We start from the raw sequence: 27,009 nt of genomic DNA, 5'->3' as shown, positions 1-27,009 counted from the left end.
GTATCATTTGAAACAAGGAGTGGGAATGGCTTTTTTTAATTCTCTTTCCTGGGATAATGCATAAAGGGCAGGCAGCTTCCTCTGTTAGTAGTTTCATGAATTTGATTTCCTTTCTAGATAAAACTACTTATTTGGTGAACATAGATATAGAAATAATTGATGCTGGCACTGAACTTTTCAATAATATAAATAAATGCTTCCCTATTCAGCTCTTTCTTTTTGAAGACCTACCACCAGACTGGGGCAAGGACATGGGCAGGGAAATAGAGAAGGAGGAGAATGCCAAAGCAACTGGAAGTCAAAGGTGCGAAGATCATTCCCATAACAGTGAAATCCTCCATGGCCAGTCATAACCCATCTCTTTTCTGCCTTGCTCAATAGTGCAGCCAGCCAATTCTGTGGCCATGGGACATGTATTAGCTTAAGCAACATTTGCAGAAGTTTCACATGCTCGGGCATGGCAGGAGTATATACTATGGGCCCCAAAACACCCTCTGAATTCAGTGGAGGCTTCCATACTTGTCTACTGCCACAACAGCTTCTTTCTTCAGAAGTGGAAACATTGCAGTGACATACAAAAGCTCAAGCTTTCACAGTAAAATTACCAGTACTGATGTCCTGCATAGGAATGTCTGATGAAAGAGTGGAGTTCTTGAAATTATAAAACTAAAACTCACTCAGCATTTAGTACATGGGAGGGAGGAATGAAGACTGGAATGGGAACTGGTTTTCTTGTGCTGGGGGAGATGATAGTCCAGCATAACTGGAGATGCTGTGCAGCGATACAGTATGAACTGTGCAACCTGTGGCAGGAGGTACAAACAGATGATCTGAAACTTACTCCCACTCCTCTTAGTTCCACCTGGTAAATCAGTGACTACTGTAGGCATAGCACTTGTCAGCAAGGATTTCGCTAGATCTACAAACATATTATCCGTTACTGCAGAGTCATTACGGTCTACCATATTTATGCATTGTAAAAATAGCAATAAAATATATTCACGTGACCAAGCAACACTTACTGTCCATCTGGCGAGGAATGTGCAATGCAAAGCTGCCTAAACATATACTAAGAAAGAGGCCATTGTATCTCATGGTTTCTCATGTGAAGAAAACTGTGTGAGAAACACTGCATGTACACTAAAAAACTTAATAAAAAGAGCAGTTAAATCACACAAGCACATAATAACTATAAAACCCAACTGCATTAGGAAAAATCTTAATTACCTAGTTTGAAAAAGTGAGAAAATCAAACAAGTGTGCAAGGCCATCACATTTTTGATGCTCCTGAATTCAGACAGTTTGCTCTGGCCTCCGTCATCATCAACCGTGGCTTTCCCTCCTGATCCTCTCACGTGCCAACGCCTCGACACCGCCGCCCCCCCCCCATCAGATTTATCTTCCATGGGTGTGTTCAAACCTCTTTCCAACACTGGTCCCGTGGGGAGGGCAAGAAGATTGCCTTCTCCTGCGAACCAAGCGTGCTGCAAGATACAGCCAAGAGGAGAGGCATCCCACGGACACCCCGCCTTGTCCTCGTCCTCCTTCCCCCAGTGCTGAGACAGGCACCGAGAGCTGCACCGCGCGGCCAGGATTTAGCAGGAACCGCCGTGAGACAGTGATTGACCGGGGGCAGCGGCCGGGCGGGAGGGCAGAGCGGGGGTCCCCGGGCACTGGGCTCCGTGCTGGCTGGGTAACCCACCCCCCTGCCTGCTATGGGCAGCGCGAAAGCGGAGGCAGGGAGAAGGGAAAGGCTGTCACTGGGGTGAGTATCAGCCTCATGGGCGGGGAGCTCTGGAGGAGCTGTAACTCTTCGGGAAGCACTCAACGTTTTGTGGGATTAGTTGGCTGAGATAAGTGGTCACAAGACCGCAAGCAGTGGTCTTATCTGTAACTGTAAAGTCTGACTTTTTGATGCCCATGATAGAAGTGTTAGTTATTTTGTTTGGGAAATCTGTCTAGAAAAATGAAAGGGAAAGTTTTGCTTTCCTTCAAAGAAGATTTCATTCTGGGTTTAGAAATTTTCTCTCTCTCTCCTCTCACTCCCCCATTTTGATAGTCTTTTCTATCAGCACCAGTTTATTTTTTTTTTCTTGAGTGGATCCAAAGGACAACTTTCCCGATGTTTGGCTATTCATAATCATAACATTACAAAAAACTACAGGCATGTATAGAATTTTACAAACATTTATGTACAGTAGGTGGATTGAGCAGTGTGTATCTGATGCCAGTACATATCTGCCATAAATTGATGCCATAAATTTTTATAACTCCTCCTCCTGACATACACGAACATCTAGTAAAACTGTATTCATAATAACAAAAGTCAAGCTTATCGACACATTTATTCCAAACAAACTATTTTCTTTCATCAATAAATAAGTGAAAAATTACATTAAAGTTTGCACTCAACATCTATTTCATCCCAGCAAAGCACTTGAGCGTGCGCTTACTTTAGAGACTAGTGTGTGTGAACAAGAGTTGGAGAAATAAATACATGCTTAAATGCTTTGCTGTAGGGCATTGAGGCTTGCAGGGTCAAACCTGTCTCATGTGTTGTTCCTTTTGAGTGCACAATTTAGTCCCAGGCTATTTAAATGGAGACTATACTTCCTTATTAGTACACTAGCTATGCTTAGGCAGAAATATGGTTACAATTTCATAACCTAGAAACAGAGCTGAACTTCTAGCATTTATGTAAGATTGTAGAATAAATATCCTATAGCAGGGAGTCTAAGCAAAATACTCTATTCCTTTCTGCATAGCCTGAGGTACAGAGTACTAGCAGTTTCACAGCTGCCATTTTAAAGACAGCTTCTTCTAGCCTAATTAGCATTTATGGATCTTCAAGCAGCAATTAAAAAAAAGCTGCCTGAGTTTTATTGGTTTATAAATAATTCTAAGGCATGCTTTATTATTGTTTGTGGGACACCGGAGTGAAAAATGTGTACAGTTCAAATGCAAATATTGATCTAATTTCTTGCATTGTAGGATAATTAAGCTACAGAGAATATTTAAATAGATAAATAGTGAATCAGAACATTCCTTTTGTGGGAAAAGACAGGTTTATGCTAATGCTGTCCTCACTTTTTAAAGGTTGCTCCTAGGAACGCAGTCTGCTTTCATATTTTAGCAATGAATGTTAAAAAAATTGTGTTTTATAGCAGGAAAGGGGCTACTGTCATGTAATGGGAAGCAAGTTACTACAAGCATAAGGGAATATTGCACACATAAAATGTAACCAGGACTGTTAGGCATATAAATTACTATAAAAAGGAAACTTTACTACCTTTCTCACAGTTATGATGCCAACTTGGTAATTAGGATCAGTGTTAATATCAAATACATCCAGTCCATCTCCATCCACAAGGCTGTATTTCATCTCCGCATTGATGCCTTCGTCCAGGTCTTTAGCAACCACGCGGCCCACAGTGGAGCTGACGGGAGCGGACTCCAGCACGCTCATCTGATAGTGCTCTGGCAAAAGCAGCAGAGAGGGAGAGGGGAGCAAAAACCAGGCTGTGAAAAGGAACGGAAAACTGCACAGCGATGCAAAGAGTAGATCGGGGCGGGCCACAATACTGCATAGCCTGCAGGGAGCCTCTAGTACCTTTCCCAAAGCTGCAACAGCGTTGTGACTTCCTTTAAAAAGCCACAGCCCGACTGAATTGCCTGGGAAAGTTTTATTTAGGTGTTTTTCATATCAACAGGTTTGTTCAACAGGTTCTTTTCAAAACAGCAATATACCTGAAAATGGGAACTTCAACTAGAAAAATAGGGCAATTAACACCAGTGCTGCTGCAGCCATGATAGAAAGCAGGATATGAAACAGATTTAATAGGCCAGGCATCTTTTATCAGATCAGCTTGTACAGCCGGAATAAACACACAAGTTTCGAGCACCACAAATCCTTTCTCAAGTCTGTACAAACTTGAGTAAGGCTTGCCTTTCTTCCAAAGTTACCAGGTACTCTACTAAAATATACTACCTCTCCCTACGAACACTGTCTTGAGCACATTTGGTACATCACTAATTTGCTTAGCAGCAAGCCTGGGGAAAAAGAGAGCTGCTATTTTAAAAACGTGTTTAAAAAATATAAACGTTGGATCTAAAATACTTGTCTGCCATCATACATTATGTTCAAATCTTTCTTGCTGCATTCTGTTGACTACACCAATTATTGAGCCTTATAAGGCAGAATAACACCAAGGATTAGGTTTGATCCGTTCTCATTTTTCTTAATCAAGAGTTTGATATCAAAAAGTTACAATTCATGCCACTTTCAAAACAGGATTGGCAATGGTGCATTCAACAAGTTGCACTGACAGAAGAAAATTGGAAGTTGAGGCTTCTTGCTGATCTTAGTGGAATGCTTTGATTTAGCAGTGCAACATGCAAAAACAGATGGTGAAAAATAGCAACAAAAAGAACTGCAGGAGTTTTCATTTCTCAGCTAGATGAGAAAAACAGCAAAACCAAGATGGCTTGAGACTGATCTACACCACCAAAAGAATCAGCTTGCTTTAAAAAAAAAAGTATATCCCTTGAGAGATTTAGTTCAATCAAACCCAAAAAGTTTCTGTCCAATTTTTAACAGTAATACAGAATTATGTAGGTAAATTTGATCTAAAAAAATTTTAAAAAGAAAGAGTAAAATATTGCAAATCGTGCTTTGAGATTCACTTTTGTAACTACAAAGTAACTTTACTGATAATAATGGAGTTGCTTATTATTTTTGCATTCCATTAACTGTGACTTTTACATGTCTTAGGGTTTAACTGTGTATTGCCAAGGTTTAGATGAACCTTCACGGGAGGGCTGCCTGTATGACAACGCACTCCACACTGGTGGCACGGCTACCAGACGCTCCCCTGCAGCGGCCTGGCTAGAGTGTTGAATGAATTATCTTTCAACTTCCAGCACTGCCACATGTCCCTGATTTGACAGACATCCTTTTGGAGATAGGATGAAAACAGAAGCAGGGCAGCAATTAGCAGCCAACGGCAATGGCCGTGAGCAGTCTAGGAACACAAAAGATCTCCTTTCCTTTTTCTGTAAATTAATTTCCCATCCTTTAAAAAAAAAGTGTTGTTTTTGATGATTTTGGAGGTTAGAAACCTTTTCTGAAAGACAAGCTGGTGAATGTTACCTTTTGACATTTTTCTGAAGGAAAAGTTCCTTCATTGATCTGAAATTCTGCCCATCTCTAATTGTCACTATCCCGAGTTTGAAAAATGGCTGAAATGAGAGCAAACAGCAGCTGTACAACTCAGTCACCCCTTTTTGCCCGTCCTGATGCAGTGGGTACTCACTCTGTGGAAATCTGGGTGGATTGTCATTGACATCAGAGAGGGTGATGTTGACTGTGGTTGTTCCAGCTAATCCTCCCAGCTGTCCGCCCATATCCTTGGCCTGGATAATCACTTCGTAATATTCTTTTGCTTCTCTGTCCATGTTCATTAGAGCTGTCCTAATTAAGCCTGTGAGATTGGGGGGGTGGGGGGAGAAGGGGGTTAGGGAACAAAAGAAATGGCAGTTAAAGAATATGCAAACAAGGTGGGGTGGTCTTGCTCCTGCATTGTACTCCCTATGTCAAGAATGAGACCAGACTCCGTATTCGGTTTCACCTTTCCTGGCAGAGTAAAACTCACCCAAATTAAATCTACGTTAACAGAAGGTGTGAATTTTAAAGAAGCCCAGTTAAAATGCATCAGCTGTGGGGCAGGCTGTCTGTTCAAAATTAAAATGTTGCCTTCCAAGGGAGCTGGAAAAATATTTCGGGAACAGAGTGCGCTATGCTGAATTAAGGCCCTGCTCAGGATAAATATGTCCGCACAAAAGGTGGAAGTGATGTGATTACTTAAAAGATACATCAAGACGAGTTTTCCAGAGTGTCCCTACACACGCAGTCCTGGAGGCAACCTGACATAAGTCCACGGGCTTTGCTGGGGCCCTTCGGGACCCACGCTGGGGGCTATGAGAGCAGAATTTGGGGAGATACCGCTGGTTTGGGAAGGGGCGGCTGGAGGCGGGGGCTGGTCACCCTGCTCCCCTCACCCTGCAGAGGGTCCCTTTCCTTCGGGGTAACACTACTGCGAGAGGACATGAGGTGGCAGCAACACTTCTCTAATGGAGGCTGCGAGCAGCCGGCCCGGGCAGCGCTGCCGCCGCCGCCGCCTGGGGAAGCGGCTCTTGCCGCGGGGGCTGCCGCGCTACCGGGCGCTCCTGCCGGCTCCCGCTGCCCGCATCCGCGGTGCCCGGCCTCTGCCCGCGGTACTGGCCTCGCCTCACCCGAGCTTGTCGGGTGTCTGCCTCGGCGTTTGAGTGCTCCTCTTTCTTTTCCCTTGGGCTTCACGTCTGTCGGTGAATGCACTCCCGGCCTTTTCACCCGGCTGCCCCCACTGACTCCTGCCCTTCCCCATGTCTCTCTGCCAGGATGAAGGTGCAGAAAGCCTACGTTTCAGAGCTGTCAAACCTCCAGTCCTCCCAGTGTGAACCATTCCTCACGCCATCAGCATCTCCTTGCCCACAGCATGCCGGCAGCTAGCTCCTTCGCAACACGCCTGCCCGACGTGACTGCTCAAGAGGCTGCTCGGCTCCACGAGGGTCCCTTAGCAGGAGAGAAGCAGTGGCTGGTGATGCAGCCCAGGGGATGTACTGCCAGGGGACGCTTTCTAGGGCACTAATGGCCCTTTCTAGACATGGGCCGTGACACATTTGGGGTGCCCTCCTCTGTGGGGGCAAATATGTGTCAGCTCCAGGCACCATCCCAGTTGCAGGGCTCAACGTGCAATACTTGCACATCGGGACACTATTAGCTTGAGTGATCTGCATTTAGTCTTTATTTTTAGCAAAAAGACAATGTATGGGTTTAATAAAAAAGCAGTAAAAAGATATTGCATTGGCAATTATCACTGTATGTAGAAGGAAAGAAATAGTGACCAGTACTGAACAATTCACAGTGCGCTATTTTAATCTTGCTATGTGGAATCCTTAAGAGTCTCATACTGCAAAGTTGAGTGACTCCCATGAAGTGCTGTAGTTCCTCAACTCCCACAGATATAAATAAGATACGAAAATGCTTAGCATTTTGGGGAGTATTTTCTCCATATATGAATACTTTGTAGGGAATTTCCACTCTTGGCTTGTCCTTAATACAGAACAGGCTAGATCTAAAAAAAAAAACCACATCAGTGCCTAAAAGCCAGGCTCTGCCATGCCTGGTTTTGGGGTCTCTGGTCCCTAGAGGAGGGCCAGTCCAGGACACCAGGACTCAGATCCAGGTTGGGGCTCATGTTCCTCCAAATGCGACCCAGAGGAGCAGCCGTGCTGAACAGGGAGCCTCTGATGCTGCTGCACACGGCAGGTCAGCAAGGAAATGCTGAGGATGGTGATGAACCTTAAAACATTCCTTAGGGCTATGGGAGAGGCTCAGATCCTCAGGACTTCCAAAATAAAGGTGCTGGTACCATTTCTTTCACCAAGCTGACTGAAGTTCACTCTCTTAAAAAAAGTATTAAAGAGCAGAGGTGATGTCCTTTCTTTTCTGTAATAGCCAGATGGTTTCTTGGGAAGTGGGAGACTCAGGGGCCTTTTCCTACCCTGCCTGAGGGGATTTAAATCCACATTTTTTACCTTCTAGGGGAATATGATCATGGACAAGCTGTAAAAGTATTCTGGAAAAAAAGAAGGAGGAGGCTGTCAGCTTTCCTTTGAAGTTGTGCCTTCACGTATACATTTGTTCCACATCTGTGAGGCCAGTGACAGAACAGGAACAGGAGCATGCTTCAGGAACCAGGAGGTTGTGTCGGGAGGTGAAGGATAAGGACCCCAAGTGCTTCCAGCAGAGGAGTGTATTGAAATGGGTTGCCCACTATTAGGTGCTTTAATCACTACGCATCAGTATAAAGGACCTGGTGATCGGTTATGCTCTAGCTCTGTTTTAGAAGAACATGAGCGCTGTAATTGCATAGTTCTGTGCCTGTGATGGGGAAACAGTGTCTGGCTCACAACTGTGCTTAGCCTAAATGGGTGCCCTCGCGAAGGCTGAGATTGCTCTGGACGTGTCTGGATATGCAGGTCTAAGTGACTAGGAAATTAATAAGTGGAGAAAAAGATCCTTTCTGGGTTAAATACCAATCAAGGACATGATTTTGAACTTAAGGGCCTATCTTCTAAGTTGCACTCTAGCAATTAAATCTGTAGTAGATCTGACCTTGAATATTGCTGCTTTGCTTTCTTAGAAATCATTCAGTACTTAGCAAATCTATAATTATGCCCTTATTTGTCTGTGGTTGATAACCTGATTACAAAATGAACATTACTGTTTTATTTATATTGCAAAGAGCAGAGGAAATAACATGCCACATACAAGTTTGTCTTTGGCTAGAGCACCTACTCAATAAACTGCTAACTTTCAAAAGTAGATTATGCAGTGTTTTTTTCTATTTTGTCGCCTAGGGCTCAGCAGTGACTATTGTCTCATGAGTTTCTGACCTTAGCACTACAAACGCCCTTTAGAAACTGTCAAAACCTGTCAGATTCCTCTTTTGGATATAAACCTTGGATATACACAGAAAAGGGGGAGAGCAAGCAAGCAAAACAGAGCGAGTGTCCTATAGATAAATTTAAGGTTATTAACAAGAATGCCCTTAGGTAAAACTACTCCAGATAACTTCATCCTTTAGCCTGCACTTTCCAGTCCTTGTTGGTTCATAGATTGCTTTTTTTTTTCCCCACTAACCCTTGTTACCAACTAGATCTGCTGAAGAAGACATTGTTGCAATGATAGAAGCCAACAAGAATATTTACAGAACCAAACTCGCGGAGCTCCCAAGCTGCAGAATATGGTCATTCAGATGAACGTATCACTGCAGAAAGCATGTCCTTCTTCTGGAGCTCATTACCACAGCCTTGCTTCAACCCTCGCACAGTGCTGCTCTATCTTGGCTCCAAGCCATAGAAATACATTTCTCTCACCACAGTCATGATACACTGCCGTTTCTTTCTGCTTGAAACTTTTTCTTTCGGTTTTCACACTGCCTCATTCCCTGATGAAATAACATACCTGTCCGAGAGTCCACAGAGAAATATGGTTGTCCTTGGAGAATACTGTACACTACTCTTGCGCTGTTCCCATAGGTTGGGTCATCAGCATCTGTCGCTGTCACCTGGATAACTGAGGTGCCTGACAAAAAAACCCATCAGGTGAGACCTTGTGAGATAAAAAGCTGGCATGAAAAGTACACAGTTCAAAATAAATAGAAATGCCTAACGAGCTTTCCCACACTGAACTTCTTCATTTGATGCTCACGGTACTTGTACTTACTGCTCATACTTGTATCTCATTAGCGCTAAAAGAATTAATAGGCATAAATTCATCATGCGTCTATAAGAAGATAAAAAAGAGCAAGTACTCTATGGACCACTGTTACAGAATTGCTGATCTAACAGTACTTCATTATGGTTTGCAGAGAGCTGGCAGTTATATACTGCTTGCTTCTTTTCCCCTTTTCTTGATATTAAATGTTACTTAAAGGCAGCTCAGATAAGATCTATAGCTATGCTGACATAAATCACGAATTGCTGCAGCGGGCCCATGGACACTGTATGTTGACTAAGGGATGAAAATTGTACACAAATAGCGAGCATGAAGGATTGTATGTCTGAGATAATCTCTCTGTGGGATTGCAATTTACATTGCATGGCCTAGAGATTATACCCTGCTGAAGTGCCTTTTGGAACCTGCACAGATGCATATGTATTTCTTTTCTTCAATTGGTTTTCAAGGTCTGCTTCCTCTGAAGCTAATAATGGCTTGGAGGTGATGTAATTTATCAAGAACAAGGAGAAGGTAAGGCATAACTGTTTGAAATATATGTGAGTTTTGACTCCTTAAAATGTCAGACAATGCCTTTATGAATGTATCTAGCCTTGTACATAATGTCTTAAGTTAGAAACAAATCTAGTGTTACTAGATACTAGCTGGAAAATAAATCCGAATTCAAGCTAGCCGTTACCATTAAGAAATATTATTTCTGAACAGAACTTTTGTATTTGATGCTTGTCTCTAGCTTTATGTTGACATAATATTGAAGAATGAGAAGTTGAAGCATATCTATAACTTCAGGACATGTGATTTATATGGTACTATCTTTGTAGTGATGTCACAGACCCAAAAGCAATAAGCATCTCCAAAGACAGACAAAAGTACAGGAAAACAGTATTTTATGTGACTGTTGGATTAGTTATATGGAAATCATTTCTCCTGACTTCTGTATATAGGAAAGCTGCTGTATGTCTTCTGGCTCCATTGCAGTAACAGAACTGTCTTTGACATGATCCCACTCCCTCAAGGTGGAGAGCAAATGGGATCCACTGAACTGTGTTCCTTGCAGATTTAAACAGATTAGAAGGAACAAAGCTGGTAATAATTGTTGTCATGTCTCCGTGATTTCAAGGTCTCCTGGACAGTATTTCAGCTCTCAGTATGAACCAGAATAGGTTCCTAGACTTGTGTTGTATTCTGGATGATAATGGATGTCTAATGGGCATCACTGTTGCTACCATCTGACGGCAGGAGGGAAGGGGCACTACGTTACTGCAAGTTGTCTTAGGGTGGCATGTTCGAATTACACCTTTTTTCAGCTCTCCTGCTTCCCTCGGCATGTTTTTTTTCAGAGGGGCCCAGCTGATGGTGGTGTAAAGCCTGCTATCCCTCTTCTGCGGCAGTCAGGCACCCTGCGGGAAGCTCTCCTGCCCTGCAGCTCCTGCGCAAGAGGCAAAAGCTGAATCCAAGAAGTCAGGGAATTTACATTTAATGACCGTCTCCAATTTGCTTACAGGGGGAAGGGACTCCACAAAATCTGCCTTACCCACAGGTGACATTTCTGGAACAGAGGCTACGTAAGGTCCGTCCAGGAACTTGGGTTCATTGTCATTGATGTCTTGGATTTTGATGATGAACTCTGACTCCGGTTCCATTGGCCGACCCGTTCGCCTGTCCAGAGCCTGTGCCCTCAGGGTGTACTGTGACCTTTCTTCCCGGTCCAGTCGCTGAATGGCATGAATGTCCCCTGTGGTATCATCAATTGTAAAAACAATGCCAGCTCCCTCTCCCGAGAGGATGTATTTGATCGAACCATCGCCCCTGTCCATGTCAGAGTGGAGCTGCGGAAAGGAAGAGGATTCAATTAGACCATGAGCTGGGCAAGCAGCTGCTGAGAGACACTAAGCATGTGAGCATCCTAAGCAATTTGGTCTCACTGTTGGGACTCACAAGCTGGTTTTAATGAACTTGTTTTGCTGAAAAAGGCAGATACTCAGTAAAGTCTGTATCACAGAGTTGCAATTAAAACCCCTCTCCTGTCTTCCCATTTCTGCACCCACAGCTGTGCCAGAAGAAAAGGCAGAGACACCCAAACAAGAACAGGCCTTGTGCCTTTTTGAAATCTCACTCAACACAATAATTATCTTTTGCCTGGTTGCAATGACCGTTGAGAAGGACTCACTGCCAGGCCTGGGATAAGGTGAGGTCAGCAAAGCTGCAGACTGTGCTTGCTCACATGGCTTAAGAGGAGTCATATATTCCAGAGGTAGCATGATGCTGGGGCAGATAAGGCAAATCTGGGATCAAGGGGAAAGCAGGATGGGAGAGCTACTCAGTATCTGTCATGATTCAGAAATATTCCCCCCCGCCCCCCCACCCCAAAAAAGAAAAAAAAAAATTAGGCTGGGTCCTTACATTTTCAGGAAAGAATTATTGTTGAACAGTACGTAAGGTAAGCCATGGCAGGCTGTAGAGATGAGAGGCATTCCAGATTTTCTAGGGAATTAGGAAATGGATTTATTGCATGACTGCTAATTAGTTCTGAGCAGCCACAGATAGCTGTGAATGCAACAGAACAGAAGAAAAGTAAATGCAGTGCTAATTATCACCTAAAACAGAGAAACAAATCATCCTGGGGACTACCATTCTGTTAAACACCTGGTTCCCATGAAATATGGGAATGACTATCAAAAGACAAACAAATCACTTAATTTCACTCACACTATGAAGATGCTTAACAGTATGCTCAAACTTCCCTGCTTTTGAGGAACAAAGCATGAAGACAAATGCCCAGAGATGGTATTGGTTCAGTCCCAAAAGACAGGAAGGCAATAGACTTGAGGTGCAATAATCAAAATGGGATTTTTGAGAATGGTTCAGGTGTGAATACTGTTTTCCAGTGTGATTATCATTTTGAGACATGAATAAAAACCAGATAAATAATAAAGAAAAGTGTTTGAAGTGGGCTGGATTCAGTTAAGCACGTTTTAAAATGCATATATGAGCTAATTATCTCAAGAAATGTGGTCAGAATTAAGTGTGTGTTTAATGCTTTGGTGAGCTCAAAGGACATATGGGAATAATTGTGGAGGATGGGGCCAAACAGAGGTAAATATTTGTACTGGAGAGAAAAATCTTGGAATAATAACCTGAATATATGAACACAGGATTGGTAGGATTTGAAGAAAGAATCCAAATATAAATGGATAATTTGTGTGGAAAAGCAGAAGTCAAACTTGATACATTTGATTACAGGCTATTCTCTGAAGAAAAAAGGAGAGAAGAAATCTCACCTCTGAGCTATTTAAAAGCACGCTGAAAACCGTACAATAACTTATCACATAGGAAGAAGTTTTATAGGGATGCGGACAAATTGGATTATCTGACCTAAGCTTTTCTAATACCAGTGGACCAGCTCTTCAGCTGTTTTAGGATACATGGAGCCATTGAATTGGGAACTGAAAGACCATTTTCCCCAGTGAAGAGTCTGGTTGGAAGATACTCATTCTCTGGAGGTTGTTTTCCTTGCTAGCCCCTCAGAGTGCAGCACATGACCTACGCAAAACTTGGGCCTACTCCTGTTTTTAGGGTAAGACTGATTTCAGCTGAGATGGGACCTATATGGTTTTGTACGGCACACCCCACCCCGCAGACAGGTCTGTATGTAGGCGGCCCATCGGCTCTTAATGACTGCTGGGGCACCGAGCGTTAAGGGCAGCAGCACTGCAAAGGGGCTGCAAGAGCTGAAGGCGCAGATTGTGACAGCTGCCGTGCCAGGTCACTGGTATTTCATTGCATCACTTTGCCACTGGTCTCTGCAGGGACTACTGCATCTGAGAGACATCGGTCCTTCGGAGGAATGCTGGCAGCTCTCAGGTGATGTGTCAGCTAAATGGAGGAAGAATAAGCCCAGAAAAATTTGGCAGTGGCAAACAGACAAATTTAGATGACTGCCATGTGTACTAATTCACACGCAGGTGCCAGGACTGCAAAGTGGCGTATCTTCAGCAAACACCATCTTGTGATTAATTTGAAAAAAGACAGTGGCTGTCATTATTTACCCTAAACACCCATAACTCAGAGATTATCACTGTAGGAGCTAGTAAACAGGATGCTTCCAGAAGGAGGACACTATTATAGCTTTTCAAATTGATTCAGAACCACTAAGCTACATCTTGGGCATTTGTTTTAGTGCATCAGTGCGTCAGTGAGAGAATGCAGCTGCTGAGACAGATACAGATGTTAGACGTGATTGGGGAATTAGAGCTGTGCCTGATGGAAGAAAATGTGCTTTGGAACATCAACAAGTCCTTGTTAAATAAGAAAAAGGAAAGAAAAAGAAAGAAGAAGTCAAAGTCGAATTCAAAGTCAAAGAAAGGGCAAAGGCAAAGAAAAATGGAAAAGAAAGAAAAAAGGAGAAAAGGAGAAAAGGAGAAAAGGAGAAAAGGAGAAAAGGAGAAAAGGAGAAAAGGAGGAGGAAGAGGAAGAGGAAGGGGAAAGGGAAAGAGAAAGGGAAAAGGAAAGGAAAAGAAAAAGAAAAAGAAGAAAAAGGGAAAGAGAAAGAAGAAAAAAGAAAAAGAAAAAAGAAAAAGAGAAAGAAAAAAGAAAAAAGAAAAAAGAAAGCATCTTTTAAAATAGCAGAAGGTGTTTGGGAAAGTTCAAAAGACTTAGAGGAAGATACTGAATTGAACTCATGGGTTAAATTACACCTTCTGTCCAGAGCCCTATTTGGAATGAATGCAGTTGTGTAGGGAGCAAACAAGGAATGAACATGGCACGCTAATAAGAAATTGGGAGTACAAGAGGATCTCTGTCTAACTGTGATTTGTTAAAAACATTGGGTCTCAACCAAGGCTAGGCAGTAAGAAATGCTAGCAGCACTTCTGCAGCTTCTCGAATAACCTGCTCTTTCTAGACAAAGCAAAAAAGAGCATAAAAGACCTAATACTTCCAGACTGCAATAAATCTGAAAGAATTTGGTGTCTGAAGGGACCGAAGCTCACACCATTGCTCACACCAAACCCATTATCAGTTTGGGGTGTATGCAGAGGTCACTGCGGTAGAAAGGTGATCAAGTTTTAAGTTGCTTCTGGTTTATGGGTGGTGCAATAAATTGTGCTGCTATGCGGCTGACACAGAAGTAGGAGGAATTCATTTGTACTTTCTCTTCCATATTAAAGAATGGACTATGGGAGGAATAAAGCCGATAACTCCTGAGAAATTGTTAACTGTGTCAACCTGGGTTGCTGCTTTTGATGAGGATAGTACAAAAGATTAAGGAGGCTACATCTGCATCTGAACGACACGTTTCCCTGCAAAGGGCACGTGGAAGAGAGTGGTGCTGCCGAGGGCACCTCAGGGGAGGACTCGTGCAGCTCCACTCACCGGGCTGTGACTCCATCCTTGACGTGGTCCCCCTTCTCTGCCTCCAGGGAGGTAGCACCTGCAGGGGATTTTTGTGAGGATGTGCGAGTGAGTTTGGTTGATTTGCAGTGATAGTCTGTAGAAAGGATGCATTTTATTCACTCATTCAGCTGCTGTGGTTCAAATGCCTCTTTCCTTTGAAACAGGGTTAGGGAGTCTCCGACACAGCAAAGTGGTGAAGTCTGTCCCCAGTTCAATTACTGACACAGTTTAGGCTGCTGGATGAATGTGGAAAATACCTGCTGTAGCAAACGTGGGAGCTTTGGTTCCCCTCGTTCATCTTATTAGGCAATAATGGCAACCTCTAGGTAAGTTGGAGCCTTGTATTTATCCGTGACAGGACCAGGGACCCTTTGAAGCTAAAATACTTTAAATTAGGATCATGAGCACTGGAGAAAAGCAAAAATTGTACTGACTTCACGTCAAGAAGTTTCTTTTCATTTCCCTGTCCAGAAGATATTTTGCAACTTGCCTTACAGTTATGTAGCAAAATACATTTTTCATAGCAGCCTTGAAAATAATATTTGGCAAGCCTGGACCTATGGTTCAAGTCAAAGTGCTTTTTGGGTTGCTTCAGTCATACCTAGCTAGCCAGAAACAGCTGTACAATAGCATCAGAAGAGCCCCTCTCTTATGGGAAGCCCTTAGACTATAAAGTAAATACAACTGGATCTATGCTGTGCAGTCTTTCTGATACAGGCTTGGAGAGAGCAGACAGATAAAAGCAAGGCCTGGCTAGCTGGATGTTTCAGGGTGTCGTGGGTGGTATCAGTTAGAAGAGGCTCTGCCTGGCCAGGCGTGGGACCCAGGGCTGTTTGGAGGGCTGGTGCTGGCCACGAGCAGTAGGCTGGGAGTCCTTCTGCACCTCTGCCCTCCTCTCTGCAAGCCCTTCCAGACCTATTTCTGAGTCGGCCTGGGGTGACTTGGGCTGAAAAATTTCTGGCCTGCCAGAACAATTAATTCAGCCCACAGTCTATTCCCTGTTGACCCCTTTCCTAAGGATCCCTAAGACACAGGCAGCATGAATGCAGGTGGGGCAACGAATCATGGTGGGCTGCAGCTTCTGCCAAGGGCCTGTGCCTTTGGCTGTACGAGACGAGGGGAAGCCTCTCCCTGGCGGCAGCCCCCACTGCTTTCATCCCACTGCTTGGCTGGCTGCTCTGCACCCAGTTCAGGGATGGGAGAAGATGAAATGTTTGACCCCTCGAGGCCCATTTTGGCAGCAGAGTTCCCTGGTGTCTGGTCTACACAGAGCAATGCAGAGTTAGGAAGATGTCTCTTCAGAGACATCAGCCATGTCAGCTCAGCAGTGCATGGGGCTAATTGGCCCTGTTAACCGTGGGAACTAATTAGCCCTTACGCACCCCTATGCTAAGACAGCCATGGCGTAGGCGGTCCTGGAGAGAGCTCCCTCACGGCAGCTTGGGCCTTTGTGTGGTGGACACAGACCATGAAGAGTCACCTCTGTTTCCCCTGGTTCAGCAGAGCTGAGCGGTAGCGAGCTCAAGAGTACTGCTGATCGTGCCAAGTTTTTGTGCTCCTAATGACTCAATCAAGTCTAAAACAAAGATGAGTTGGTTTCTTCCAGTACTTGTTTTAGCTAAAATTCAGCTCACAGTGCACGTCTGGAGTCATTTCGGATGAAGTTGAGTATGTGAAATAATATGTCTGGCCCTTGTTCCAAAGCTGGGAATTGCATAAAAACAAATATTAATTTCTTTAGTCAATAGAGATATCAAGAGCTGAAAAGCTAGGTGCAGAGATGAATGAAGACTAATGAGGTCTCATTTGGCAGCAATTGCTAGTAATGCCATTGCTGTTGGAGGAAGGAGAGCACATCTTGCTGTCAGTCACACAGGGACAAATCAGGAGGAGGTCTTTTGAAGCCTGTGCATTCATTTTGATTTATACTGGTGTGACTGAGGGCACAGTTTAGCTCTATGGGGTTGTAGAATGATAAATACAAGTCCAAAATGGGCCTTGGGATATGTTTTTTTTCTTTTTTTTTTCTGCAGATGAATAGCTTGGAAGGAAAGAAGGAGACTTGATCATGTAAACATAACCAATGAAATCTGAAGGAATTGTTTTCTGACATCCTTTCTTCATTCTTAATTTTTCACATCTACCTATATGTAGTCTGCACTCATCATAGCGGTATCTGATATTCTAGTCATGTAAAATCTTAATCGTATTGTTCACTTAAGCACACTAACTCTCCCCCTCCCCACTTTTTCCAGATTTTTGACCTTGGTGTAGACTAGAAGAAAAGTTGGTGCTGACCATAACTCTTTGAATAAGAGGGTCAATACTTTAAACAATTCAGTGTTTTTAAAAACACTCAGAAAACAGAAAAAGGAGAATGGTTATAGTGAGGCAGATTGTGATGGCAGGCATCACTGGTCTGATTTCCATCAGCTTGTTCCTCAAGGAGCTACAGAAAAGTGAATGCAAAATACTACCAAGTAGATGGGGTGAGCTTTGGCATCCATTTTACACATATCTCTACTGATATGTAGGTTCTTGGGCTATAAGGGATCCAAAAATAGGACCCTTCATGGTTGGATTTAATGAGCTGTCCTTCTACCCTTCTAGATCTGGAGCAACTTCTCTGTACTCCACAGAACTAACTTGCAGTCAAGCTGTGGTAAGCAAGAAGATACTCTGACCCTAGAGATTTGCTGAAAACAAAAACTGAAATGTCAGTTTTCAAGAGAAACTGGCTATTTAATTTGATTGTGAGTTTCAGCTTCCAGCTGACTTGATCACAGACAGAAAGATGATCACAAACTCTCCCTTTCTTTCCTAATCCCCATATGTCAATATAACCTTGCTTTGCCTTGACATTGTAGGAGTCCCTGGAAAGATCACTGCAGATTTCTTAACACTACCTCAATTACAGATGATGATTGATGCAGCAGATCTCTTTGAAATAGGCAAAAATATTGACAACCCCTTGAAACAGAAATTCTTCCCAAACGAAGGTGACACTGGTCAAAAGCTCTTGGAAGCAGAAGTGAAATTAATGCAGATAAATTTACTGCCAGAAAGAAGGTAAAGGCACTTAGGGAAACTTCCCGTGCTTCACCACGGCCTGCAGATACACAGACACTCTGCCAGATATCCTCCTGGTGCGGGTCTTACCTTCCCAACGTAGAGAGGGTCAGTTCCAGTGTACTCTTCCAGAACGAAGAACTGGTTCCATACCCAGCTCCGCTTCATACGCTGATGCAGCTTGTCTGACAGGTTGTCTTCTTGTCCTTCAGTGAGGGGTCTGGCACTTCCTGACAGCACAGTTGTAGTAAGGTCCATCAGTCCCCAAAAATACAAGGAGACGCCAAGTCCAAGCAAGTTCTTTGCATTGCTCATTCTACCTGAAGTCCACATCCGTATACTAGGGCTGACTTAAAAGTCAAACACAGTATCTTAGGTCCCTTGAGAAGAAAGTAGGTCCTGTGTGTAGTCCTTTGAAATGTCCAAGAGAGATCCTGGTTCTGAGAAAGGCAGTCTCCTGTAAAGTTAAAGAAAATTCGTAAGAGGATGTTTTTTTCCCCAAGGTAGAAGTTTCCTCAATAGGCAAATAGGCTATAAAATATTTAGTCGTATATATAAAAATATAATATCAGCATGCACACCTTCTGAAACTAGGAATACTATTACCATATAAGCTGCAGAACTGGAGCCTTAGATACAAGAATCATCAGGTTTTAGTCAATAAGTAAGAGTTCTCTACTTCGCTAACTTAGCTGTAGTGTTGCTTTATGGTATTGATTGGCATGAGTTAAGTGCATACTCTCTAGAAATATTTATGACCAGAAGTCCTCAGAGAATATTTAAAAACAGTTCACTCTGGAAAATTGTAATAGCTGGTGAACACTTTTTGACAATTGTCTTTCTGTTTGGAAACTATGTCATTGTCATTGCACACACGTGCATGCACACACATCTACATAAACATCCTGGCTAGGATAGAGTTAATTTTCACCAGGAGCCAGGACAGGTGAGCCAAGCTGGCCAGGGGCTATTCCATACCATGTGAGGTCATGCTTCCCATAAAAGGGGGCCAGGCAGGGAGGGGTGGGTTCGGCGTGGCTCCGGGACGAGCTGAGTGTGGGCTGAGCATCTGGTCGGTCATCAGGTCAGTAAGTCGCTTTCTGTTATCACCCGTTTTGTATATTCCGTTATCAGTACTGTTGTTGTTTCCCTCTGCCTTGCCATCCCAGTAACCTGCCCTTACCCCAACCCATGGGGCTTTGCCTTTGTTTTCCCATTCTCCTCCCCATCCTGCCGGGAGAGGGGTGAGTGAGCGGTGCGTGGGGCTCGGCTGGGGCTGAACCACGTCAATAAATATAGATATTATTGCTATACTGCAAACCTTGAATATAATTTCTAGCAGCTCTAAGTTATTTCTAATTTTAATTATTCTTTCAGCCTCCCCATTGCTTGAATTCAGGTTTCACACTCTGCTGCCTCCTCTCTGAGGAGCTGATTGCTGCTATGAATGCAACATTTCTAGAATTTGAATGGTCAGTTAATCATTTTATAACCCACAAAAGGTTTCACAGTGCTGATGGTCACATGCTATTGTGTGATATGCCCAAGCAAGTCAAGCTAACACATTTTATCCTCCACAAGCCTGAAAGACTCGTTTAGGCAGAGGAATGCTGACCTCTGTCAGAGGACACTTTCTCATCAGTCTAGGATCTTTTGTTGTCATGAAGTCAGTTTAGTTGGTGACCTCACTCCAGGCTGTGGATTGTAGCAAACCTTTCCTTCACCATTTTGCTGACTTTAATGATGTGGTGCTGCACTCAAGTTACTCTGTCAAAATACTCCGTACATCCTCTGTAGGCCTAGTATTTTTGCTGGTCTTTTTAATAACTCTTCTTTCTCTTTGCAGGACAAACAGACTCATGAGGAAAGGTGTATGGGGCTCTGAGGCTTAAGCAAGTAGTTCACACTTCATTTTACTGCAGTTCTATACGTAAGTCTTTAGGCTTAATTAATTATCCTGTAGAAATAAAATGTAGCAGGAGATGTGTGCCAAATATTTCTAATTGAAATCCTTGCAAGATTTCAAAATCATAAAAAAGATTTTAAAGAGTTGCGTGATAATATTTTAAAGTGAAGACATACAATGCAATGTTTTCAACAGAGAAGAAGAGAGTGTTTGAAAAATCCCCAGCAACCAAGCTGGTACAACTGGAGGACTGGGTACACTTAGAAGTCTACTGAAACAGAAATTCAAAATTTAATCCAAAAGTTGGCTGAAATCTGAAAAAGGCAGCTTAAGTCTGGAATAGATGTCCACAGGGGAAGTAAAGACAAAGTAACTATCTATCTTAGACTAATTTCTGCACAAAATAATGTTTCCAAGTATAAAGCTCAGAAGGAATACGCCTACATAGTGCTGCTAGTCTATACAGTTGTGAAGCATAGCAAACAACTAACATAACAGGCCCTTTACCTTGAAAAGTTTGCAACCTAAGGCTCAATAGATACAACAAAGAAAGGACAAACTGTAAACACAGAACATGATAAATCTCTTCTAAGCAGAGCAATGTGCAGAACTGCTGGTTGTTTAGACATGGGCTGTGTAATGTGCTAGGGCTTATTGTCTGCAAAGGCAAAGAATGGGGATTTATCTAAGCAGTACAAGCCCGGAAGGACCACAGTAATCTCTGTGTGTCTGTCACTTCATGAAGAAGCTGGCAGCTGTTTGTGAGAGGCAGGGACGAGGCTCAGCTTGCTGGATACCCACAGTTAGAGAAGTCCAAGAGCTGTGCGTACAGGGCTTGCCTCTCTCTCCCCGGTCAGTCCTTAGCTCCCAATAGCCAATGTACATTTGCACTGGGGAAAGGAGGCTGAAGTCCTCTTCACGTAATAGGTACCTCCACCTTGCTCTTGGCATGTTGTCAACACCAAGTTTTTTTCTAGCAAAGTCAGGGGGACATTATTGACCACCCATGTTTTACTGGTGAGTAAATGTGGGGAAAGGCCTCCCACCACCCCTCAACATGATTTGGGGGAACCCAGCACTGCCTCTGCTGTGTGACAGGAAGGGAAAGTGGAGGCAGGCTATGATCCAGCGGCTAAGGTCCTGCCTGGAGTCTTTACTTTAAGAAATTCCATCTACTGTACAAATCAGTTACATTTTTGTTCATGTGACAAAAGAGGTGATACAACATGATGGACCAATTCCTGTGGCAACAACAATTGTGTTTATAGGTGAACTCTCAAACCACAAATTCAAAACTAATGGTGCTAGATGTCTCCTGCAATTAAGTTCAGCCAACAAAGATCAACAGCGCTCAGGCAAGGTAGTATTGAGACATGGTTAAATAAACTTGCAGAGTTACCAGTATACCTGTAATGAGGAAATAGCAAAAGAAATCTGATCATCAGGATGCTTTTTCTGCACATGTCCGTTATATCAGCAGAAAGCAAAGTAAGTAGAAGCAGTGAAATAGAGGGCAAGAGTAGGGACATAAATGCTTCAGGATCTCTGTGATAATAGCTTTTGTCATTTGAATGTCACTCGGCATGACAGTGCAGTTCCATGAGGAACCTTTGTTGAAAACAGTGTGCAACTCTGTGGCCCCTAGGAGCAACATCCTTAAGAGCATTTGCTATTCCCAATGCAATCTCATTCTGAGGTATGGCAACTATCAGAAAACTTGCCATTAAATAAAGTCTTGTAAAAGGATATTCCTTCCCTGAGTCCCAGTAATTTCTCCATTTAATGCCGCAGTGACATGGTCATATATTTTTATAGGAGTGGAAGAAAGGTCTAGTGTTGAGGTAGCACAGATATTTTTTTTTTTTGTTAATACCAGAGTTTCCGGTGTTTCATGCCTTTCCAAAACTGTGAGCAAGCAGCAGGCTCAAACTCATCACATTTTGTGTCTTGCTTAAAGGCAAATTACTACTATTAATAACAGTATTTAATCAAGAATGGTTTCTCTATCTCTGAGACTGAAGGAGAACGAGATTTTTTTTTTTCTGTCTCAGGTCCTTAGCTGGTATTAAAAGAACAAAAAAGATCTTTGTTAACTTCTAGCCTGAGGTGCTGCTGGTCTCTGGGGCTTTTTTTCCCCACAGCTTCACCAGCCCCAGGCCTGTATTATTGGCCTCTGGATCTGCAAGGTCTACTGGTCAAGCAAAGTATTTCTCAGCAGCATAAAAGTCGCTCACATTTAGGGTTTGAATTGTGCGGTAGCACAAGTGATGGCTGAGCTACAGTTAAGGTCATGGTTGACTGAGTCTTTCAGAGGATTCATGCATATGGCTTCTTCACCAGCTGAGTGTGATGGATGAGTATGGGGTCACTTAGACTGTAGACATGACAGTTGGTCGGGATGATAGCCATATGCTTTGAGTGTGATAGCTTGGTGGGATCTCTAGCCTTAAGTGGACCTTAGTGGTTTTTGCCGCAGATGGATGACACAGGCTATGAGGCAGAGTCTGTTCTTCTGCCTCAGGATGGGCAGTTCCTTGCAGGGAGATCAGGGGGACCAGTCATACAGGAAGGCTATTGTTGGCATGACTGAGACAGAACTGAACCTTTAATATTCTCTTAATGCAAGTTGTTTCTTGGAGCCCTTCAAATGGGTTCTTAAGGACATATGCAAAGATGGAATCAATGAGCCTCTGCTTGTCATACGAAATAGATTACAGAAACACATTTTACGGCTCAGCATGGGGATGTGCAAAGGATTTGAAGGCAGTAAAGGGAGGGAAATCTTGTTTTCCTTGCTCACACAAAAAAATTATTGAGCCCAGGAAAACCACATGACCAAAACCTGTGGATTTTCTGCAGAAGGTATTTTATTTTTCAAAAACAATTTAAATGTTGCAGAACCTAGTTTGTTACCCAGAGTTGAGTGCTCCACTGTAACAGGCTTAGCTGCATCTGTGCAGTTTAGATCCCTGACCCAAAGTGAAGGCTCTTCTTGCCCCTCTTTTTGTGATGAATATTTGATTATCAGCTCTGTTCTTGCCTTTCAAACATTGCTGAAAATCCTTTTTCTTGTCACTCAACAGTTACAAGTATGGCTTTTGGCTTGATAAAGACCCGTGAAGATCTGACTGAACTCTGTGCAACTGGTGGTCTGTACATGGTACAAAGGAACTACCTAATTGTTCTACACAAGAGAGTCACAATAATGCACTTTCCACCAATGCAATGACAAATTTCTTAGTTAGCCCATATTATGATTTAAAGTAGGCATATTCCAAGTGTGAGCTACTCTTCATGCTCCAATTTTAAAGACACCCCCCCACACACATATATTTGTACTGTAATTAAATTATTCTTAATTGAATAGCTAATTCTGAGCAAAGATGAAAAGGAAAAAGAAATATCTGCCAGAGCCAACTTCTAGCATTTCTTGCAAGTGACCCATTTATCTTGTTAATTCTGAAGAGAACAGTACTTCCAAAGATAGGATAAAAATATTAATAGTTTGGATGACCGTATGGGCATCCAGAGAGTTCCACTGGGATTGAAATGTATTGTGCTCAATACATATTTACATAAATGCCAAGGATTTGATAGTAAAATATCTCAGACTTGAAAAGGTTTATACACAGGCTTAGTGTATTCATCATGTTGAGCAAGTGGTCTCCCAGAAAGTCAGTGGACTATTTGCTTTCATAAAGTTAATTACATGCTTATATTTTTTTATGCCTGATCCTTCCAATGGATTTTGCTGTCTGGACCCAGCAGCCCTGTAGAATGCTACAGACCTTAGTGGATCCCATGCAGGCACATTGCCTGAGTGGAGGAAATTCATTTGCAGGAGACACATTACACTGTGAAAGTGGGGAAGAAAGAGGCAATCACTTTTAAGCTCCCTCCTCCACTTTCCCTGTATAGAAATACAAAAATACATGTGACATTTTTAATGTATGTATGTACATGTTTCTTAGCAGTACATACATTGCACTACAAATATGTTAATGGAAAATTATTTCTGTGTTTAATGACACATTTAAAGAGTTTTCCCCCACTATTTTACCAAAAGAAACCAAACAAATCGGTAATGACCACAGTAGGAAGAAATTAAATTTGAGTGAAAAGAATTCTGCAAGTGAGCTATTTACTTTGTTCCTTGAATTTCTTGCGGTATTTTAAACCCAAGGTGGGGGTGTGAGTATTGCGCGGTTTTTTTATCCCCCATTAAATGGATTATTCTTTCATGGTTTCACAGATTACTTCTTAGGTTTCCCATACCCTCAGTTGCGCACAGCTTTGTCCTAAAATGCCTTTGCAATAATCCCACAGGAGCGACAGTCAGTAAGACAGTGTAGGCTGTATTCTGCATGAGGCAGACCACCCGCAATAGGTGCCTAACACCAGCCCCCAGGGATGGAGACTCCACTGAGCCAGGATCTAAAATATCTTAAATTACAATTTCTGTAGTACTTGTCTCATTTTAGAAATCCTAATGCTTGCAGTACCTAAGTTAGGTACCTGTAAACAGGCTGCCTGATTATAGTCCTAAATGGTTTTGTACTACTTCCAGAACTTCGTATGTTTTATCTCTGGCCCAGGCCAGTCCTACTCTTCTTATTACCTATTGTTAGACTTACTGGGCAAGTTTAAATTAAAAGGAAAAATCTTTGTTACTTTTCTTAAAAATTGACTGAATGTGTATTTTTATTTTTTCTTCATTTTATTGAGATCTTCATAAATACAATGAAACTTGACAACATACCATATGGTGCATAAACATTAACTCAGAATACAATCCATTGTCATAAAATTACATCTACAGACCAGTCAACAATCTCTCCTGGGACACATCAGTGAACTCATTTTGCTGAAGATATGAAGTCCTTCAAAGCTGCAGAGTGCCTGCTGAGCGAAAAATCCCACAGAACGACAGAGGGAGTCTCATCGTATAAATCCCAGCCCTATGGTTACAGATGCATAAAAAGATCAAAAAGAATGAAATACGCATGCACAATCACAAAGTAAACATTTCCAAATAAAATGATGCTGGTAACTTACATCAGGGGAGGATCTGTTCCCCAGCTTTTACTCAGTGTGAGGTACTGTAAATACTACTGCAAAAGAGCAGGACAGAAGTACAACAGGGTTTCAAAAGCTCCATGCTGGTCTAACTAACTCTGCTGAAGTCAGCCTCAATAGGAACTAAGTGAGGCATTGCAAATACATTGGAAAATGCCAGATAAAACAACCCCTCTTCAGTCAAGGATGTGCAAAAATACATAATACATATGAAAATCATACTAATTAAGCTTTCATTATTAAGGAAAAGTTCCTTTTAGTTCTCAGTCTTCTGACTGCTTTTCCCACGCTGTCAAGAAAAAGGCTGTACAAGTGACTCTAAATTGTGACTTGATGTTCATGTAAACTGTGATAACCCTTTCAAGCACGTATCTTTTTTTTAAAACATAAAGTCCCTCGTCTCCCTGAAAGCGTGACCTTTCTTGCTTGCTTTGCAGCTGTACCTGGAGCCTTTGCTCAGACCCGTCTCAAGGCTTCTAAGCATTATAGGCAAAATCCGTAGTTTCCTGCCAGGAATGAGAGGGCTGGGTGGAAAGGGTGGAATTTCCTCTGCTATGAAAAAGGACAAAGGAGAAGGATGGATCAGGTGTGGGGTGAAGAGCTGGTGCCTGTCAGAGAGCCAGGGTTTCTGGGAAGGCAACGAGAAGATGAGATGGTGAATACTGCTGTGACCACCCAAACTCTGCAAGCTGAGAGGCCAGCAGGGCTAAAGCTCAGGGATGCAGCCTGCTGCCCCAGGCACTGGAGTACTTACGCCCTGAACAGGACCTACACGCAACTGTTTCAATCCTCTTTGAGAAAAATATACTAATCCCTTTCCTCCCTTTTTCATTTGCTTCCTTCTGCCCACGTCCCTCTCCTCTTCCAGGTCCTGAGCAGATGCCTTGCCTCATCTGGCGTTCCCCTGCAATGGGATAAAACCCGTTCCTGTTGCACACCTGGAAAGCATTTTGAACCTGAGGTGTTGCTGTATGTGCTGCATGGTGGCAAATCATGTTCTTTAGCTACTAAACATTGCATTTTGGGTCCAGAATATGACATATTTCCATGTAGCAGTGAAAACTGAAATCTTTCTTATCCCACAGCTGCTGGATAGACAATAAGGCTCTCTGATACCCCCTAAATGCCAAAAATGGAAAAAGTGTTATCTCCTTTCTGGAGACAGATATGAGAAGCAGCTGTCTGCCTGGTAATAGAGGTAATATTTCTTCCCATGCATGAAGATCAAAAATAATGATAGGTAAGGGCCTATGTGCTGCCACTGGTGAAGACAACTTCCTAGATTCATTATGACTGTGTTCCTGGTTAACTTGTCATTTCATACAGTGTTTTGGACATATTAGAAATGGACCCAAACCAACTCACTTCCTAAAGCAGCTGTTGAAGACAAAGAAGTGAATGGGTAATTTCTTTTTCCAACCAGAAAACAATATATGGCCATCTCTTGTAATAATTCTATGCACCCACCAGCACATAGTGGGTTTCTTCTTCTTTCACTCTTTCTCTTTCTTTCTCTTTCTTTCTTTCTTTCTCTCTTTCTTTCTCTCTTTCTCTCTTTCTCTCTTTCTCTCTCTTTCTCTTTCTTTCTCTTTCTCTTTCTCTTTCTTTCTTTTCTCTCTTTCTTTCTTTCTTTCTTTCTTTCTTTCTTTCTTTCAATTGTGTCTGTATTCATAGAGAGAGGATTGTCTTTAACCTACAAAATAGCTATAGGTGCTCTAAGAGGTGAAAATATTTCCTCTAATTCCTATTTCTTGAGTTTGACATTGATCCAGCTGTACAACACTTGCTTCTGTACCTTGTTTTGACCTCACTGATTGCCTTGTCTGAGCATGAAGACATGCTACTAACCAACAGGATGAACATTTTCAAGCCAACTTCAAGCTGCTGTCTATGAAATCAAACCAGCAAAAGAAACAGAAGTCTTACAGCCTCTTTCTCTATCTGAACTGTTAGAGTCTACCTTGTTCTTATCACCTAGCTTCAAAGTATTTCTAGAAATACAGAATATGAGTGCCTGGCCTTCACAGGACACTTTCAAGCTGAAAGAATAAAGTAAGAAGGAATAAAGATGTGCTGACCTCATTTGTCCCAGAACTGTTCTAATACAGCAAGAATAAGGTTCATAAAGCCTGAAAAAACACCTCAGATTCTTGGCATGTCAGGCTCTAGATTTTGGTCTTCAAACAGATTTGTTTCAATGTCCACAGGGAGTGTATGTGAGGTA

The 27,009-nt window shown here is 42.6% G+C and overlaps 1 protein-coding gene across 1 annotated transcript in view; it reads right to left on the bottom strand.

The window, feature by feature from the left end:
* The window catches only part of CDH20 (cadherin 20), a 120,888-nt gene that overhangs the window by 20,418 nt on the left and 73,461 nt on the right, over nucleotides 1-27,009 (bottom strand). Inside the window, exons 2-6 of the mRNA XM_054815687.1 lie at nucleotides 17,894-18,260; nucleotides 10,875-11,169; nucleotides 9,068-9,187; nucleotides 5,313-5,480; nucleotides 3,290-3,477 (exon numbers count right to left, since the gene is read on the bottom strand). Coding sequence (XP_054671662.1) covers nucleotides 3,290-3,477; nucleotides 5,313-5,480; nucleotides 9,068-9,187; nucleotides 10,875-11,169; nucleotides 17,894-18,136 — 1,014 coding nt within the window. The 5' untranslated portion in view covers nucleotides 18,137-18,260. The remainder of the gene's footprint in view (nucleotides 1-3,289; nucleotides 3,478-5,312; nucleotides 5,481-9,067; nucleotides 9,188-10,874; nucleotides 11,170-17,893; nucleotides 18,261-27,009) is intronic.

This window comes from Grus americana, chromosome 2 (genome assembly GCF_028858705.1).
Source record: "Grus americana isolate bGruAme1 chromosome 2, bGruAme1.mat, whole genome shotgun sequence".
Taxonomy (NCBI): Eukaryota; Metazoa; Chordata; class Aves; order Gruiformes; family Gruidae; genus Grus; species Grus americana.
The sequence above is the reverse complement of the archived record's forward strand: the minus strand, read 5'-3'. Positions and strand labels throughout refer to the sequence as shown.